Source organism: Rhinopithecus roxellana, chromosome 4 (genome assembly GCF_007565055.1).
Source record: "Rhinopithecus roxellana isolate Shanxi Qingling chromosome 4, ASM756505v1, whole genome shotgun sequence".
Lineage (NCBI taxonomy): Eukaryota > Metazoa > Chordata > Mammalia > Primates > Cercopithecidae > Rhinopithecus > Rhinopithecus roxellana.
In genome coordinates, this window is record NC_044552.1 from 57,414,239 (window position 1) to 57,434,182 (window position 19,944).

The following is a 19,944-nucleotide window of genomic DNA, read 5'->3' on the forward strand; positions in this document are numbered from 1 at the left end:
TTGAGGGGCGAATTCAGCAGGGAGTAAATCTGATCGGCATCAGTTCTGCGGACCGGAGTTGGCCAGCACGGCACCACCCAGGTGTTGCTGTAATGTACTCTGCCCGCAGCGCGCTGTTAACTGCGGGTCCAGGTGCGGGCCCTGGCCCTGGCCCTGGGGAGGGTGCTGGGTGCGCTCGAGCATGCTCGCGTCGGGAGCCGCAGCTGCTAGTGGGAGGCCGGGGCCACACACGCTCCTCCCCGGTACCTCCTCCAGCATCGCCCGGGGAGGAGAGGGTCGGGGACAAAAGACCGCGCGGAGCGGACTCAGGACACAGCCGGGGCTCAGCCCACCCGCCCGCCGCCTGCCGGAGCTGCTCGGCCCGCAGCCACGGGGACCGCCGCGGGTCGGAGGCTCGCAGTGCTGGCGGCGAGAAGCAGTTGGGTTTGGAGCGCTTGGGTCGCGTTGGTGTGCGGTGGAACACGCCCAGGGACCCCGGTTCCCGTGAGCAGCTCCGCGCCGCGCCTGGGTGAGGAGAGGTCCCGGGGGCGAGGCGGGAGTGGGAGGAAGGAAGGGCACGGTCGCCGCGCTGGAGGCCGGGACCCCGGAGCGGCGACCGGCTGGGGTGGGCTAGCTGAGCCGCACCCGCTCTGCTGGCCGGTCCTGGGCTCACAGTCCCTGCAGCCCTCGGAAACGGCGCTAGGATCCTCGCGGGGAGCGGGGGAGAGTGACGGGATTCGACACCAGTTCTTCCAAACCTTTTCGCGAAAGCAAAGGAAGCAACTCTAAGAGTTCAGAGCTAGTGGGGAGAATCAGGTCAGGGGAACAGGGAACACGGAGTTTTCTTTTCTTTTTTTGGCGGAGTCTCACTTTGTCGCCAGGCTGGAGTGCAGAGGCGCGATCTCGGCTCACTGCAACCTCTGTCTCCCGGGTTCGAGCGATTCTACTGCCTCAGCCTCCGGAGTAGCTGGGACTACTGGCGCGCCCTATCACGCTCGGCTAATTTTTTTGTATTTTTAGTGGAGACGGGATTTAGCCGTTTTAGCCAGGATGGTCTCGATCTCCTCACCTCGTGATTCGCCCGCCTCGGCCTCTCAAAGTGTTGGGATTACAGGTGTGAGTCACCACGCCCGCTCCGGAGTTTTCTTATCTGTAGATCTCCTACAGGGACAATCTCTCTCTCTCTCTCTCTCTCTCTCTCTCTCTCTCTCTCTCTCTCTCTCTCTCTCTCTCTCACACACACACACACACACACACACACACACACACCCCACTACACACCTCTCACTCTGCCTCCTCTCTCTCTCTCCCCCCGCTCTCTCTCACTCTCCCTTTGAGGAGTATTGCGTCTTTTGGAGTCCAGTTATGAGTGGCTGCTGTAGGAACAAAAAAAGCACTCTTTGTTCTCCCTGGAGCATCCTTCTGCCGGCCAGGTAGGATCACAGCTGTTTCACCAAGTCCAGGGAGAGGCTCGTTTTCAAAAAATTAAGCAAAATCAGAAAACGGAACACTGTCTTCCTCATCATCTCTTGGAGCTTGTAAGAGAAATTTCTGTCACCAAAAACGAAAAGTTCGGGCTTTTATTCATACCTGTGGTTCTTGGGATTGCTGCAGGGGTGATGAGGGAGGAGGAGAGGTGCCTATGGCTCATAAATGGCAGCTTGCCACCTTTAAAAGGCACACAGATTCAGATTTGGGAGGGATGTGTTAACAAATCAGGCTTGCACAATTTCCTCTGATCCAGATGAGAATGCTGAGCTGGGAGACTGCTATATGGGTAGGAGCTGGAAAATGTATCCCCTGAGGTGTTGGCAATCCCAGGAGGCTCAGCACCAAACCTTGAGCTTACACTGAATTCAGAGATCTGAGCATTAAGCACTGGCCTGATCAAGAAGAAGCAGATGGCCTTCTGGTCACGAGGCACTGGTGAGCCTCCATCACCCAGGCAGATTCCCTCACGGAGGAATTCTGCTGGCCCTGCAGAAAGTGGTGAGACAGCCCACCACCTTGGCATTTTCCATCAGGCCTGCTTCAGCTCCTTGCACTTGGGCACTGAAAGGGCTTTCCCCTCCCCAGATATTTGTGCACCAGAAGCTGCTGCTGGCCATGTGGTGATGTCTCAATGTCTTTCTTCATTGAACTGCGCCCTTCATACCCAAGGCTGGCACCATAGTCTGTCACTACCTGTACAGCCAACGAGACTGAAGGAGTCGCAGCGTTAGGAGTGTTGTGAATCTGGTTTGGCCACTCATTTTACAGTTGAGAAATCCCTTCTGAGGTGTGGAAGGGCTTGCTTAGCACCGCAGGACTTTTCCCTCAAACAGAACCTGGGACAGCTGGGTCCTCATTTCCTCTGCATTGCATCTCTGTGCCCTTTGCACTTTTGTCGCGAGGAACATACATGGGCCTAAACACATTCCCTCACCCTCACCTTTACACATGAATACGATTTTCCACCCTCTTTGAACCTCTGTCAGCATAGAACATTAAGAAAAGTACTAACTAGGTACCTGAGCAGCTGGAGTGGGAGCACCTGGGAAGGTCAGTTTAGGAGTCCCCTTTATCTTCCTTTTACTAATACCCAAGAAGATGACTCTTTCCTGGAAAGAAAGGCGGTTATTGGATTATTTACACTCTGATTCCTCTTAAGCCTAATTTTTTTTTCAAGATCCATGATAATAAGCCTGACTGATATCTCAAGACGTTGAGAAATTTCCATAAAATAAAAGCATTGAAGAGAAAGTACTGAGTGAAGAGAAATTGAAGGGAAACATTTAATTCTAAAATCATATTGTTCCAGAATATGATTCTGGGTTCTTACTGCCTTTATTTATGACGCCAGTCATCTGTTAGACACATTATGTGCCCTCACTGTCATTTTGCTCAATTTTATGGGCGTGACTCATAACACTAATAGAAACAGGCTAATACATACAAACGTAGGTTTTTTGTTGTTAAAGAAACTTGGCAGTTGAGGAGAAATAAACAGTCTATTGTAAGAGTAGATGCTCATTGAATTAAGTGGGTTAGTTGATTCCTAGTAGAAGTTGTATTCATTCATTCATTTCAAAAAAATATTTTTTGATCAGATCCTAAGTGCCATGTGCTGAGTACAGAGCAGTTAGTAAGATACATATGCTCCCTGCTCTCATAGTGCTCACATTCTAGAATTGAGGGATGAACAACGTGAATTCATATAGTGAGAAGAAAAGCAAGCAGAGTGCTGCAGGATAGTGGTGTGTGTGTGTGTGTGTGTATATATGTGTGTGTTGGACATATGGGAGGTGCCCAGTTTCTTGGATTGGATTGTGAGGAGAGACTTCTCTGCAAGAAGACCTTGAGATGAAACCTCAGGAAGATGGGCAGACATTCCCGTAGAGGGAACCACAAGCACAAACGTCCTGGTCCTGGGAACAGGTGTGATGTGCTGGAGGCCCAGCTGGAAGGCCAGTGTGGCTGGAGTTAAGTGAGGGAGAAGGAGAGTTGGAGGAGTGAGCTTTAGGGGCAGGAGCCAGATCAGGAAGAGCCTCATAGGCCAGGGGAAACATTTGGATTTTACTCTAACTACAAAGAGAAACCAAAAGAGAGTTTGAAGCAGAGGTGTGACATAATCGATTTACATTTATAAAGAGATGACTCTGGGTGCTATGTGGAGAGTGGATTATAGGGGAAGGAGAGGGGACAGGAAGACAGTGACGAGTTTACTGATGGAGGGTGGTAGCAGTAGATGGGCATAGGCTATTTTTTATACTTACAGTAGGAAGTTAATGTTTCTCTGTCTCAAATTTCCCATCTACAAAATGGGAATGACATTGCTATACCTGGTCCACTTGTAAAAACTAATAAATGAATGAATATGCCCTGAAGGGTAGTATAAGATATTATTACCATTATTATTTGCTAATATCATATTACTTTGAATTCCCTGTGCTTTATTTTAAAATTTGTTTTAATAAATTTTGATGTCTTATTATATTCTTTTAAATAAATCTAATTTATTATACATAAAAATATTTTTCTCTGTTCAGAGAATTGGAAACTCTTAACTGAGAGTTACCAATAAAAACAAGTCACCACAGAATGTAGGGAAATTATTGCTAAAATAATATCTGGCTTAATTTGAAAAGTTGAATATGCTCAGATAAAAATTCAAAAATAGAATAATTAAAGCTGGGAATGGGAAAAAATATTTTGGACCGATTTGCCTTTGTCCTGGCTATGGCCATGCAGATATCTGTGAGTGCAAAGATTTGTAGATAACTGAAAATATCTATATGGCAGCAGAATTTCTGGAGAAGGCTGTGGACCAGAGTTGAGTAGGGTTGTTTCCCTTTGTGAAGCATTCCTCAGAAGAAGCTCTTGAATTTTCTGTCGTTGATAATTAAGTTTTAGAGAGTCAGGAAGTTTTAAAGTTGTTTATCAACTAAGATAGCCATGTTCTTCACAGAGACACTACAACTAACTGCCACAATGAGGCAACTCTGTTTCTCTTTCCTGACTCACTTTGATGTGCACGTTACTAGAAGGAGATATGCCTGCTTAGAGGAAACCAAGCCCTTCCTCATTTATATTGTGGGCAGTGGAAATGTCAGCTCATGACTTAATAGTCCCTAGGTCATGTTAACTTGCCAGATCCTCTTAATTATTTATTGGTCAGTGTGTCTGAATTTCAGCCTGAAGTGGCTAGTCTGGTGATTTGAATTGCAGACAAAATGTGATAGTAATTCTGGGATCTGTATGATTTATCTCTTGCCATATCTACCACCATATTTCTCTTAGGACTCGGGAGTGGGGGTGTTTGGGTATCTTAAAGGGAGAAGTTACATCTCTCCTTGAAGCCAGAAATCTATTTGTTTCACTCATGTTTTGAAATGTTGAATTAGTTGCTCCTTTAAAAATCAGTGGAAATTACATACAAATGTAATTTTCCAGCTTTTCTTGGAAACAATCAGATGATCTAGTGACATGGAGCTGCCATTCCTACATGGAAGCAATGAACTGGAATAGATAGTCAAAGTCTAGGTTCAGATTCTGGTTTAGCTACTTCCTATCCTTCTTTGGATGATCCAGTTTGCCACAGTCCACACCAGTCCTTATTCTATTGCATAGACCTGTTTGACTCATTTAAATTACCTGTCTGGCCCTTGTAGACTTTTGATTTTTAACTTCAGGTTTAGGGCAATCAAGTGCGGCCTGTCTGTTACACTTTCACCCTCATCTAATGCAGGAATCTATATTCCAGTACCCCTGCTGGTAGTCCCCAGACCCGTACTTTAACTGCTCCTCTGATAAAGAAGATAATGCTAGTTGTTGAAAAGCTCCTGTTGATGGAGCTGTACAGTCTGAGCCCACATAGAACATGTTTAGGACCCTTGCACAGGACTGTGGCTGTCACATGCCATCTTGGTTTTCCCCATTAAAAGTAAACATTCCTCATTCCTTCAACAACTCCTCATGTGACTTGCTGCCTTGTTCCCTCATCATTCTGGTTATTTTTGGGTTATTGTCCCTTGGCCTGAACCTTTATTTGTTAAAATCCTTAAAGCCCCACCAATTCAATAAGATTTGGTCTAACTGGTGCAGAATGCAGTGGGAGGGTGGCTTCCCTTTCTCTATGATGTTACACTTTTGTCATGCAACTGAAGATGTCTTTAGATTTTTCTTGGCCAATCCATTGTGTTTTTAAATTTACTTTCAGGGCTTATTTTCCAGTTAGATTGTTCCTGAGAGTTTACGGGAGAACTATTCAATGTACAGCTTGAGAGCAATTGTCTTCAGCTGAGGATGATTTCTGCCCCCACTCCAGGGGACATTTGGCAATGTCTGGAGACATAATATTTAGTTGCCACAACTGGGGTGTGCTATTGATATCTAGTGAATAGAGGCCAGGGATGCTGCTAAACACCCTGCAATGCACAGGACAGCCCCACAACCGAGACTTATCAGCCCCGAGTGTTGAGAGTGCTGAGCTTAAGAATCCCTACTTGATAGTCAAAGTCTAGGTTCAGATTCTGGTTTAGCTACTTCCTATCCTTGTGAACTTGGGCATGTTACTCAACCTCTTTGTCTTCATTTTCTCATCTGTATGTTGAAGAACTCTGAGGACTAAATGAGTTCATTTATATGAAATGCTTAGAAGGGTACCTGTCACAGAGTAAGCCATCATTATTAATAACTGCCATACAAACACGATCTTATTTTTCTACCACGTTTTATTCATTTTGGTGTGTACATATGACATCAGATAAGTGGGTGGGTAAAGTCTGAGGGAAAGCACTTCTTTTCTAATCTTGCCTATGGGATGGGCACTGGTGCATTTGGATGTTTTAGGGAGCTAACAGCTCTTCTCAGAACTGCCTTCCCTCTGTGGCCTTCATTATCATTTTTCCAGCTTCTTTTAGTATTTTCCTCTGTATTGGGGCATATATGTCAGTTTAATACTGCATCTTCCTGGAGAACATGGACACTGAGTTCTTTTAGCAGGAGAGGATCTGTGCCTGTTGCTTGTACATCCTGTTTCCGGTGTGCCTCAGGCTCCTCCACACTGCAGTCACTGTGGCTTGCACCTGCACAACAGACTCCTGGGGCTGAGGAGCAATTGGTAGACTTCAGATAATAATAATAGCATTCCTCCAAGGGCTCACATCCCCATAACAACCTCACTATCAGGGTTCCCCTTTGACAGATGAGGAGAGAAAAGCAGAAAGTAGGTAAGAACTTAACTGCAGCTACCAAACTAGTAAGTAGCAGATTCAAGATTCAAACCTTGGCAGCCAGAAACTGAAGCTAGATTTCTAAACCACTTTATCATTCTGACACAGGTAAGTTTTCTCAAGAAGTATACCCATGACCTTAACCTGACCATCATGTAGCCATTTGTGCATACAACACTCAACAGATCCAGTTACTCTTACTGTTGTGAGTAATATTGCATACATAGGGTGTGTGTATTTGTGTATATATGTGTTTATTATTCTTCCACTGTGTTTCACTTTTTAAGGGCAGGGGTTGATTGTGACTTTCATTTTTCATGATCCAAGGAGCTCTGATCCTTTAAGGAGAAGCCACAGTTACTCTAGAAAAATCATTCTTCTGAAGCTTTAAACTCACTTTAAGACTATAGAGAATATAATAGCTGAGGTCACAGTGCCAGGTTGGCCTATCTAGGCAGGCAGGTTGGGGGACTGAGTCTGAGAGTAAGATCAGGAACTTTCAGTGTAACAGCAAGCTGCACAGTGATCTTAGACACCTTTTACCTTTTATGACCATTAAGCCATATAGAACACCAAACATTTGGACATTTGCACATGGGATGCAGATTAGTTCCCATTTCCAAAATTGTGAGTAGAATCAACTAATTATATGTTACTTGCAGGTTTTCAGTACAGTACTTGTACTTATAAATGGCTGTGTTATTAAACTACTTCCACAATAGGGAACTGTTTCTTATTTTGCTCTTTTGACCCTACTTCTTTTCTTAGGTTGTGAAATGATTAGGCAAGAGTTGTGGCTACCGTCCACAAAATAAGATGCTTTTGACACTTCTGCAGAAGTCACTTGAGTGCTACACATTTGAGATAACGTCCAGGTTAAGTTTTGACTCCATTAGCCAATATGGTAGAGAGAAAATAATAGAGTAGATACTATCTTTTCTCTTTCTTGGTTTCAAATTAGCAAGTATTGAGTAGGACATTTTTTGCAGATACTTTTAAAGAGAATCATAGATCTTAGATAAAGATGAGACCTAAGACTTCAACCACACTCATCCCTTTTTCAGCATCCCTGGCAGGGAGTTATTTAGCAGTGTCTGAGTTCTCATGATAGAGAACTCCACACTGTGAGGTAGACATTACAAATTACTTAATTATCAAAATGTTCTTCCTTTTATTTCTCATGCATCTGCCTCCCTAGAATGAAATATTTCTTCCTTATTAAACAAGAATAGAGTTGCCCCAACATTTTCTTAGATCAGGGTTTCTCAACCTCAGCATTATTGAAATTTTGAGATTCCTCTACGTTGTAGGGCTGTCCTGTGCACTGCAGGATGCTTAACGGCATCCCTAACTGCTACTCACTAGATGCCAGTAGCAGCCCCCTCCTGGTTGTGGCAACCAAAAATATCTCCAGACATTAATAAGTGTCTTCTTGGGGGGCAAAACTGCTTTAGATGAGAGACACTGTTGTAATGTTCCAGCTGCATTCTCCAGCCTTCATCCTATTGTAAAATATCCAAAGAAGATTTTATCTTCTTCAGCAATCATTTGGTCTAATAATGGGTCAGTTTTGAGGTATTTAAGCCACTTTCTTTGACTTTAGTTGAAACTGAATTGGGCTATTATTTGCTCTTTGTCTCGTTCGGTTACTTTATATGCTCCATATTTGTTTTCTATTGCTGCTATAAAAATTTTCCACAAATTTAGTGACTTAAAGCAACACAATTTATTATCTCATGGTTCTGAAAGTCAGAAGTCTGACATGGCCTTAATAGGCTAAAATAAAAGGTTGAGTGAACCTTCAGAGGTCAGCAAGACTGTTGCTTTCTTGAGGCTCTAGAGGTCTCCTTACCTTTCCAAGATTCTAGAGGCCATCCACGTGTCATAGCTCATGCCAGCTTCCTTCATTTTCAAAGCCTGCCATGGTAGGTTAAGTTCTCACATCACATCATTTGGACCTCTTCTTCTGCCATCCTCTTATACTTTTAAGGACTCTTACGATTACATTGGGCCAGATAATCCATGATAATCTCCCTATTTTAAGGTCAACTGATTAACATTGATTCCATCTGCATCTTAATTCTTTTTTGCTATGGAACATAACATATTCGCATGTTCTGGGGTTTAGAATATGGACATTTGGGTGGGAGTGGATTGTTCAGCCTGCCACATGCCCCCATTCCAAAGGTCAATCAGGAAGAATTTGGAAAGAGAGTACTGATACTTAACAAATGAGCATTTTCTTTTCTAACTCTTTACCAATAACACAAGAGTTAAGGCCCGCCTGCCCTAATTTCTTGCCAGGACTAGGTTTTACTTGGATGGTTTGTTTGTCAGCTCTTCAGGGAGATTCCAGACTTGAGATTGGACATTTTACCTGTTGTTTTGGTTTGTCTTTTGTTTTGAAAAGGGAAATGATGCCTGATGAGAATTTAACAGTGACAAATAGGGGAAATAAGGATTTGTGGCAGTTATGGTTGTGTATGGAGACTGCAACTGAGATCTGAAGAACAGGTGGGGAACTGTGGTTTCAGTGGGAGAAATGAAGTCTACGGGAGAGAGCAGAAAGGTGGAATCCATTTAAATGGAATGTACTATCTGAGTGCTCATTGAAAGTCTTCTTGATTGCCAGGATGATATTTTATCTAGTGGTCAAGGTGCCAAATTGAAGATAATTATTTTCAGGCCTTACTATTTGAAGAAAATTATTGATTTTTAAAGTGAACATTCCCATTGCTTTAGAATGTTGGACAAGAGAAAAGTAGGAAAAGCTTGAAAAAATTACCTTTAGTTTGTAACTATACAAAACTCTCCAAAGAAGATAAACTTGGCAAACATTTGTTATTTTTTGTATTTGTTTTTCTTCCTCCTCATCCTCCTCCTCTTCCTCCTCTTCTTCTTTCTCTTCCTCATCCTCCCTCTTCTTTTTCATGTATCTGGGATCATGGATAATTTTCTTAATTCTCTACATGGCATGTTACTTGATATTAAACATAAACACTCTTCATGATCATACAAATGCTTTTTAAATGTCCTTTAAAAATTATTTATTAGTAAACAAACATTTTATACTAAAAAATGGGGAAAATACCTGTAAGTCCATCACCCTTTTTATATATTTTTTTACTATGAAGTTTTAAATGGTAATTTTATATATTTTTTCAATTAAAATTGCATTGTAAATAGTTAATTTTGTGAATATCATGTCAATAACTGAATAAAAATCTCTGATTATATTGTCTGATATTTGTAGGGTTTTCATTGTAAGTATATATATGTGTATGTGTTAGCGCTTATAGAGTTGAAATAAACATTGTAGGTCATCAAGGTTTTAGAGTTTTATTTTCCTATGTATAAGATATTTTTGTGCTAATCCCAGGAATTTAATTAAAAGGTCAATTAAGGGTGTGGACAATGTAAGTCTTGCCAAATTGCCTTCCTGACATCAGTGTATCCACTTGTAAGTCCACTGGCATTGCTGACTTGTTTTGGTAAACTTTGCAGTCTTAAAACGTAGGTCCTGTGTTCCTAGACTTCTGGCCTACTAGTTATTGATCTGTTTGAGCAGTGACATGTTTCTCAAAGAAAATTTTGGCCGGATGCAGTGGCTCATGCCTGTAATCCCAGCACTTTGAGAGGTAGAGGTGAGTGGATCACCTGAGGTCAGGAGTTCATGAGCAGCCTGGCCAAAATGGAGAAACCCCGTCTCTACTAAAAATACAAAAATCAGCCAGGCATTGTGGCAGGTGCCTGTAATCCCAGCTACTCAGAAGGCTGAGGCAGTAGAATTACTTGAACCTGGAAGGCAGAGGTTGCAGTGAGCTGAGGTGGTGCTATTGCATTCCAGCCTAGCTGACAGAGTGAGACTCCACCTCCAAAAAAAAAAAAAAAAAAAGGAAAAAAAATTTTGTGTTTTTGTATTGACCAGTGATTGTGGTTATGGTAATAGATTTTCATGCAATGTGATGATGAAGACTGCTGTACCAAGGGTTTTAGTGTAGTCCCTTTGGATTCTCTAGTTCTAAAAGAATGTCTAAAGTTAGCATTAGGCTTTTCAGGGTCCTAGTTCTTAAATATAAATACATTTCTAGCTAACTCATATCCCATGGTTGAGAAAAAGGTACTTACCTGTGTCAAGAGAACTTTAAAAGTGAAAAGACGTTTTATGAATTATTCCTGTGTGTTCATATTCAGAAGCCTCTGTGGTCATTGTGATTATTACATGTTAATATGGTTCCCGGCTCATAACTCCCGCAGCCCTTGCTACAGTCTTTTGTTATAATATTGGAGTGCTTTAGGCTTCAGGAGCAGATCTCAGAAAGCAGAATCTTTCTCTCTGACCTTTTCCTGCCTTCCTTTCACCTGCCCAAGGCAGGACTCTAACCTGATTGTAGGTTATAAGACCCTCATTCCAGGAAGGGTCCTCTTACCCTGGAGGAAGGAATGCTGCACAGAGAGACCAAGGATAATCTGAACAGACAGGCCTTGGTGGGTTTCCCCTGTGAGTCTATTAGCATTAGAGCTTACCCTTATTGTCCAGTCGTATTTCTACACAGCTGTTCATACTTTGTTGAATCTATGCATAAAAATAGACAGTTTCCCCTGTATCTTTGGGTTTTCATTCTGAAGGCTCCTTGTGAATACACATTAGATAAATAATCTGCCTTTACAAGTTGTTTTCAGTGAACCTTCAGAGGTCCAAGGGCAATGCCACCCATGACCCCCTTGACCCCTGCAGTATGCATGTATTCAAGCCTAGAAATGCCTCTGGAAAAAAATCTGTTAGCAAGTCATTATTTGTGAAGAGACAACTCAATTTACCTTTTCCTGTTATGTTTGGAGTTTTGAAATCATCTATTAACTTTATAATAAAATTAAATATAATACTGAAATAAAAATCAACCAACATTATAAATAATCTTATAGAGTTACACTATATATACTTTTTTTTCTGATCAAAAGAAAGATGTTGAATAAGGAAATATAGTCCCTCTGCAAGTAGTTTAAGAAGTTTTGACTGGGCGTGGTGGCTCACGCCTGTAATCCCAGCACTTTGGGAGGCCGAGGAGAGCAGATCATGTGGTCAGGAGATCGAGACCATCCTAGCCAACATGGTGAAACCCCGTCTCTACTAAAAATACAAAAATTAGCTGGGCATGGTGGTGGGCGCCTGTAGTCCCAGCTACTCTGGAGGCTGAGGCAGAATAATTGCTTGAACCCAGAAGGTGAAGGTTGCAGTGAGCCGAGATCATACCACTGAACTCCAGCCTGATGACAGAGTGAGATTTCGTCCAAAAAAAAAAAAAAAAAAAATGTTTAGAGCTTCAGCAACACATTTCCCAGCGGCCTGTCTGGGTCTTTCTAGCCTGTACAATAGGAGCTGCCCTTGCACGAAAGCCCCATCTCTTTGAAATCTTTCTGTCTAAATTCCTGTTGCTCTCTCAGAACTTGCACCATATCATTTAAGAATTATAAAATACGCCTGTAATTTCCTTTCTTCCTGTATTATATTATTAATATATGCTAGTCTTGTCTCTGAAACACAATTGTAAACTCTCTGAGAGTAGGGATTGTGTCACATTCTCTGGTACTTACCACAATTGTTGCCATAGCAGAGGGCATATAGTATTTGCTTAAGAAATACCCTTTGATTGAATGACTGCAGATCTGATATGCAGGATAGGCCATGCTGTGCTGCAGTAAGGCAATAACAGCTTCACCTGGAAATTTCAGTGGCTTAACACAGCAAAAGTTTATTTCCTGTTTGTGAAAGATCATTTGAATTGGCAGGGGCTCTTCTCTGTTCAGTGACTAGGCATCCAGGCTTCTTTCACTTCAAGACCGCACTATGTCAGCACGTGATTTCTAAGTTTGCCGTGTCAGGGAGAGGAAGGCATGAAGGAGATACAGTGACTCTGTTTCAGACCACTTCTGTTCAAATTTCTGTTTCTCAGGAATTAGTCCCACGGGCCCAGCCCAAGCACAGGGGCGGCTAAGAAATGTAGGGATGCACATAGATGTTCAGGAGCACTCATTGTCTGTGCCACACAGCTATATTACATCTGCCCACAAAATAGCTATACTAACAAGCGCTTCGTTAGTGTCCGTGGGACACCGGATCATTAAATTTGGCGCAGTTTGTATTACTAACCAGATGTGCTAGATTTATTCACTCAGCAGGCATTTATTGAGTGCCTCTGTATACCAGGTACTATTCTAAGTCTTGGGAATACAGCAGGGGGAAAAACCATAAAAAATCCTTCCACTCACGGAACTAAGTTTTTAGTGGAAGGTGATACACAGCTAACAAATTAGTTGGTGATAAATATTGGAGAAAAATAAAGTAGGGAGGGAAATAGGGAATGTATTGGTGTGAAGAAGGAGGTTAGATTGCAATTTTAAATTGATTGATCCAGGAAAGTGTCACTGAGAAAGTATCACTGGAACAAAAACCCGGAAGTGAGAGGACCAGTCATTTGGGTGTCAGAGCAAAGAGGATTCCCACAAAAGGGAAGATATTCAAAGCCCTCAAGGTGGGGATGGAGGGTGGTTGTAGAGTACTTGGCATGTTTGGTGAATGGCAAGGAAGGAAGTGTGATTGCAGCAGGTGTCCAAGAGGGGATAGTGGAAGGATTGGGAGTGTGTTCAGTAAAGGCTATGTAGAGCCTTATATGCTATTTTGGGTGAATGGCTTCTACCCTGTAATATATGACACCATTTGGGGGTTTTGTGCAGAAGGGTGACACAATCACTCTGGCTGCTGTGTTGGGGATAGATTATAGGGTCAAGGGCAAAAGCAAGGAGACCCGTTAGAGGTGATGGCAAATTTTAGGTGAGAGATGGTGGTGGCTTGGACCTTTTCTATCCCCCACAAAAGTTGAAGGGCTGAATTTTAGAGGGGAAAGTGGGTGCACAAATGCAAGATAGTTTTTGCTAATAAGATGTTAGCATACAGCCTAATTGTAATATAATTTATTATTACCACCCATCTCATATTCTGTTGTTTCATTTGCTGATTCAACAAGCATCTATGCAGTACCACTTCTTGCCAGGTCCTCTATTAGGCACTGGGACAACAAATAAGACCTGACCTCTGCTTTTTGGAAACTTATATCATAGTAGGATTATAGAAATTACCAAGAATATAACATCATATTAATACCCAAAACAACCATAGCAGCAGAAATTTAATCACTGTATAATTAAATGATGGAAATAGCCAAAATTTATGAACTGTTTACTATGTGCTAGACATACCTATGGATGTTATTATGATGATGATAGATGGTTGTTATATTTGTTATATTTTGTTGGCTATTTTTATTGCTGACTATACTGTTATAAAGTTAGAAAACTAGTGACCAAAAACTTAATCTAACTGTCTAAAAGTATTATTTCTGTGCTCTACAATCCAATATAATCCTTGGTAATGTAGGTAATGGTAATCCTACATTACCAAAGATTTTACTATTCTAGTGCCAATCTAAAACCCAGCCCAGAAAATACATGTTTTATTTTTTCCGAGTGTTACTAGTACCTCAGCCTCTCTTGATTTGTCAGCCTATTTAAGGCCGCTTCATTGCATGTTTTTTTTTTTTTCTTTTAATCATTTGCTTTAAAGAAGACTAGCTGAAACTGCTGCTCAGCTCCCAAGATGGTGCCACCCAAATTGTGTGTGCTTTTCTGCCTCTGCGGCTGCCTCGCTGTGGTTCATCCTTTTGACTGGCAATACCTAAATCCTGTTGCACATATGACATCATCAGGTAAGAGGTATATTTGTTCAAGGTCTTGAGCAACTGATCTGTTGGCATACTTCAAGTGGGCCCCAAGAAGTTGCACATCTGCACATCTAAACAAGTCTTATTTAAATGCTTATGGAGATCCTGCATTCTGCTGGAGTCGGGGAGAGGTTCTCACTTTTTTCTCATTTCAACGGAAATTAAAGAAGCGCCTGTGTTCTTCAGTGTCAGGACTGCAGGACAGAACCAGGATGGGACATTTTAAGATGCACTGGAAGCTCAGCTTGCAATCACCACGGAGAACCTCCTTAATGCCACCCCTTCTCTCTCCAACTGCCCTAACATATGCCCACACAAGCATAGTAATGCAATGGCTCTGGAGTCCACTCCAAGGCAGCCTCAAAACCTGCTTCCATGAGGTGGAGAAGAAGCAGGTGTCTTGTTCAACAGGCCTAGTCCTGGTTAATAGTGGAAAGTCATGTGAGATAACAATTTCAGGTCTTGGGATCCAAAGGGAAACAATCTTTCCTACCTAATGATAGAGAGAAGTAGGGACAAGGGAGGTGCTAGGGAGTTCCAGATGAGAATGGATGTGATCACTGATTCTTTCTTGCCTTGTGGTAAGAGGGGAAAGAAAGCGGAGGAAAGCTTAGACAAACCTAGGAGGAGGAGGGGCCAAAACAGGACAGCCATCTTTAGACAGCTACATTTAATGTCATTAAGAGGGACCTTAACTGCAAAGAGATTGTTTCTGGAGCTTTGCAAATTCCTGCTCATCCCAAAGGGTTGTGATGCATAAACTTCTCTTCCCAGTCTCCTATGGAGAGCAGTGTAGGTGGCTTCTGAATGGTGTCATAGTGACTATACCTACAGAGCTGTGCACCTGGGTAGTTGTGGGTTGCTCTGGATCTAGTTGTTCAAGCTTGATGGGTGACTCCTTACTACAGAATTTGCAAAAGAGCTTTCATAACTCAGTACCTTAAATTCTGCCCTACTACATAACCAGGAAAATGAATGCATTAGGAGAGGTCTTATATCTTATATCTACATTTGCATAGGAAATAGAATAATATCTCACAGGTCCATTCATCCTACAACACATCAGGAAGTTAAGTCATCAAGGATACACTAGTGACTAAGATAATAAATTTATAGCCAAATTCAAGGGTCCTGCATCCTAGATGACATTAAGTTGATTTTTCCTATTACCTTTTCCGTGGATTGAGAACAGGTAATATCTTATATGGTGGGAAAATCATCATCCAGGAAACATTTATATCATTCACTTTTTATTGGTACAGGATAAAAATTTAAACAAATTTTAAATCCCTTTATCTTTAAAAATCATTGGAAAGCTGTCACTGGACTGACAGAAACTTGAGGACAGGGACGTTGCTTTATTTATCTTTATAGTCCCAGCATTGAGCCCAATGCAGTGCCCAAATGAATGCAGGCCAGGCATGCTGGCTCACGCCTGTAATCCCAGCACTTTGGGAGGCCAAAGTGGATGGATCACTTGAGGTCAGGAGTTCAAAACCAGCCTGGCCAACATGACGAAACACCGTCTATATTAAAAAACAAAACAAAACAAAAACATAAAATTAGCTGGGTGTGGTGGTGCACACCTGTAGTCCTAGTTACTTGGGAGGCTGAAGCAAGAGAATTGCTTGAACCCAGGAGGAGGAGGTTGCAGTGAGCCTAGATTTCACCACTGCACTCCAGCCTGGGCTACAGAGCGAGACTCTGTCCCAAAACAAACAAAAAAAATGAATGCATACATATTGGTTTAAAGTGTTAGAAATAGTTTATTAAATAAGATTAAAATAATAGGTGATTCTTTATAATTTCTTGCTAAATGAATACACAGAAAATATGGCTATGCAGGTTAAAAGGTTTCTAAGAATGGGCTAGAGATATCCTCTTTGCTAATGGAGGACCTAAAGCCATATAAGAGTGTAATTTTCCTAGCATGTTTACAGTTCATCTCCAAACCCAAGATTGAACATCAGGAATATTTGACAAATGAACACCCCCAAAAATATGTAATAAAATTAATAGCATACCATAGGTTCCAATCCTCCTATTACAATAAAGTAGAAGAAAACTAAGAAGAGACATTTATAAATTCTAAACCACAAAACTGTGTGAGTGGTCATTTGATCTGATGAGTCTCCTCCTTCCAATTCCTTAATGATGACTCCTGACAGATGGTTAGAGAATGGGAAATCCAGGCCCATAACCAGGTCAGCTGCAGGCTATGGAGCCTGTTCCATGCCACTCCCAGGCACCCTGGTACTGGTGCACAGGACCCCATAGACCTATACCAAAACCTGAGTCAGCCTGACGATTCCTGAGGCCTTCTCAGGGGTCAGGTGTCCTGAAACAGGCAGACTTATAGCCTCACCTTGACGCTCCTGAATGCTGAGTGAGATACCCTCTCAGGGAGAACAGGTGTTGGACAACCAGGGCACTCCTAACTTATTGGAAAAGGTTCCCTGGTCCTTTGGAATTGAGATCTCACAAATGGAGGCTTGTGTTGGGTGAAACCCTCCCATGCCTCCAGAACTGAGCCTCCAATTCTAAAGGTTAGTATCTCCAACAGCATCTGTGACTCTGGGGCTCCTTAGCGAGTTGTGTGAGCCAGAGGTCTCCCTGCCCCAAGCCCTGCACAGGCACACCTTGCCTGCCTAGGGGTGGGGGCGCAGTAGCGCCAGGCTGCTCACCACAGAAGAAAAGGCAGGTGTCCCTGCCCTAAGGTCCTCCTCCTTGGGACTTCACATCTCCCTGTTACACCAGAAGCATGGCTCAGTAGATACTCTTTTAATGGAAGAAGAAGAGCCTTTTGTAATTCTAAATAGACCCTGAAAGTTCACCTTACAGGTAAAGTTAAAAAAAAAAAAGGTTCTGGGGTTTGAATCTACCTGGGGGGAGGTTAGACCTGCTAAAACTTCCCTAAGGACTCAGCACAGATTTACCTAGCAAGAGTAAATGAACTCTGGGGAAGGAGTAAACAGCATTAGTTGTCTGCTCATTATGTGTCATGTTTTGTACTAAGAACTTGACCTACATTCTCACCTCATCTTGACAACTGTCCTGTGGGCTGGTCAAGTGCTTTTGTCATTTCACGAATGTGGATCAGAGAGGGGAGCAAATTGCCTAGGCCAGAGGATTATAGCTTGTAAGAGGTACACCTGAAATCTGAAATAGAACCATGTCCCTCCAATTCCCAGGGTTTGTTCATCTCAACCCCCTCTCCCCTTGTCTGTCTTGGAACTACTTCCTACCATTTGACCATGGATTGCTGAGCAGTGTGTCAGGCCAGGTGGTCTGGAACTTCAGCCCAGTGTCCCTTAAACTTTAATGGGCACTCCTTTTCTGATTCAGTAGAACTGTGGTGAAGTCCAGGAGCCTGCGATTCCAAGCTCCAGGTGGTGCCAATGATGCTGGTCCATGGCTCAACTTTGGGTAGCCGAGCCTTATGTACTGAAAGGCTTCATGATGGGCAGGTGTTTCACACATGAGTCACCAGTGTGGAGGCTGTAAATTGGTTTCTTCCCATGACTCAAAACCTTTCTGGGCAGTGCTCCATGGTATTGATGCAGACGCCTTACCTAACATAGCTCTTGATAGCTGGCTAGCAGAGAGTAATCAACTCTCACCATCCAATGGAAGGAATAGGTGGACAAGCTGAATATGTCAAGAAAAGTGAGAGTCTGAATATACTGATATATGGATTCAACATCTTGGAATTAAATATGGATTTGATTGGGGTTTGGAAAGGAGAACAGATGAAGCTGCAGGTGTGTGGAAGGATTGCACCAGAGAGAGAAAAGGAGTTGTAGGAGCAGGTGAGTAAAATACTACATATGATAAAGGGTTTAAAGGAAAACAAGAAAGACCAGTGGCCATTCAAGTTAACTAAGCTCATTTTCACAAGTATTTGTTGAGCACTGACTATGTGCTAGACACTGTGTTAAGATCAGAGGATGCAAAGACATGGATATGACTCTGGAGAAATAGCCTAGTGTAGAATGCAGACACATCATTTTAATATGTGATAGGAAGAATGATTACATGTGTGTAAACACACAGGCACCTAGAATCTATATAATACTGAGGTTGGAATGATTAAGTCTGTCTGGGGAATCAGGGAAGGCTTCAGAGAAGACAGGATATCTGACCAAGGTATTGAAGTTTGAATAGGAGTTTGCCAAGGGGATTTAAGCATAGGCAGTAGCATTTACAAAGGTGCAGAGGCATCAAATCAGCCCAGTGTGTCACTCAGGAATACTGTAAGCACAAGGAAGGGTGATAACTTAACGGGAAGAGGCAGAAGAAGACTACGAGGCAATGGACGTCCAGTGGAGGGTTTGCAGTGCCCAGAAACTTGGGATTTAACTTGTGCACCTGTGAACCTCAGTATGTTTCAACCCCAGAGCACTGGAAGGATAGGCCACATTTTTGCAAGTAGCCATGTATTTGCTTAGAAAAGCATGTGGAGGTTTAAATTCCTCATACAAACTGCCTTCCAAAAAGACTCCAATACATTCCCCCTTCAAGGAAAGAACACTTGCTGATAGGAAGCCACTGAAGGATTTTAAGAATTGTCTGGTGTGATTTGTGCTTTAAATCCCTCCAGGAGCTGTGTAAAGGATGTGTTTGAAGGGGTCAAGATCCAAAGTGGGTAGAACAGTTAGGAGAGAGAGAGCAACAGTCTGATCAAGAGACAGTAAGGGCATAAATGAGACAGTTGAGCTAGAGGGTCAGCGATATATTGTGGAGATCATTCTAAGCTAAAAGCTAATGTTAGCAATAGAGGCTTGGGGCCGGGCGCAGTAGCTCACACCTGTAATCCTAGCACTTTGGGAGGCTGAGGCGGGTGGATCACGAGGTCAGGAGATCAAGACCATTCTGGCCAAAATGGTGAAACCCCATCTCTACTAAAAATACAAAAATTAGCTGGGCGTGGTGGTGCATGCCTATGCCTGTAATCCCAGCTACTCAGGAGGCTGAGGCAGGAGAATAGATTGAACCAGGGAATCGGAGGTTGTGGTGATCCAAGATTACACCACTGCACTCCAGCCTGGCAACAGGGCAAGACTCCATCTCAAAAAAAAAAAAAAAAAAAAAAAAGAAGCTTGGTTGAATGTAGGGGGTTGGTGGGAAGAAAGAGCTAGGAGAGTAGGATGATTCCAAGGTTTCTGGCTTGTAGTGCAGGAGATGAGGAGTTCTTGAGTTGTAGGCTGTGTGGCTGGAAGATGAGAAGGGGGAGTTGAAAGATGGTCATTTAGTTTCATTTTGGAAACTAAATGGCTTTGACATTCTTATGGGAAGGACATCAGGTAGAAATGTTTAAGGAGAAGTTGTAGGCACAAATCTGAAATGTGAGACAAAGTTCATGTTTAGGAAAACAGATTGTGGAGTCATCTTTAATATACTCTGGATAGAAGTAGAATGAGAGGGCAAGGCTGCAAACATTAGGAGGTAACAGTCCAAGGTAGCTTGGGAGAAAG

The 19,944-nt window shown here is 42.6% G+C and overlaps 1 protein-coding gene across 3 annotated transcripts in view; it reads left to right on the forward strand.

Annotated features, from left to right (window-relative positions):
- Window positions 1-216: 216 nt before the first annotated feature.
- Window positions 217-19,944, forward strand: part of PLA2G7 (phospholipase A2 group VII) — a 32,697-nt gene continuing 12,969 nt past the window's right edge. Inside the window, exons 1-2 of one of the 3 annotated variants that reach the window (XM_030928807.1) lie at window positions 217-508; window positions 14,317-14,455. In XM_030928807.1, coding sequence (XP_030784667.1) covers window positions 14,347-14,455 — 109 coding nt within the window. In that variant the 5' untranslated portion in view covers window positions 217-508; window positions 14,317-14,346. Of the gene's footprint in view, window positions 509-6,881; window positions 6,898-14,313; window positions 14,456-19,944 lie in introns of those variants that run through there. The other 2 variants (XM_010356502.2, XM_030928808.1) reach the window with 2 other exon arrangements.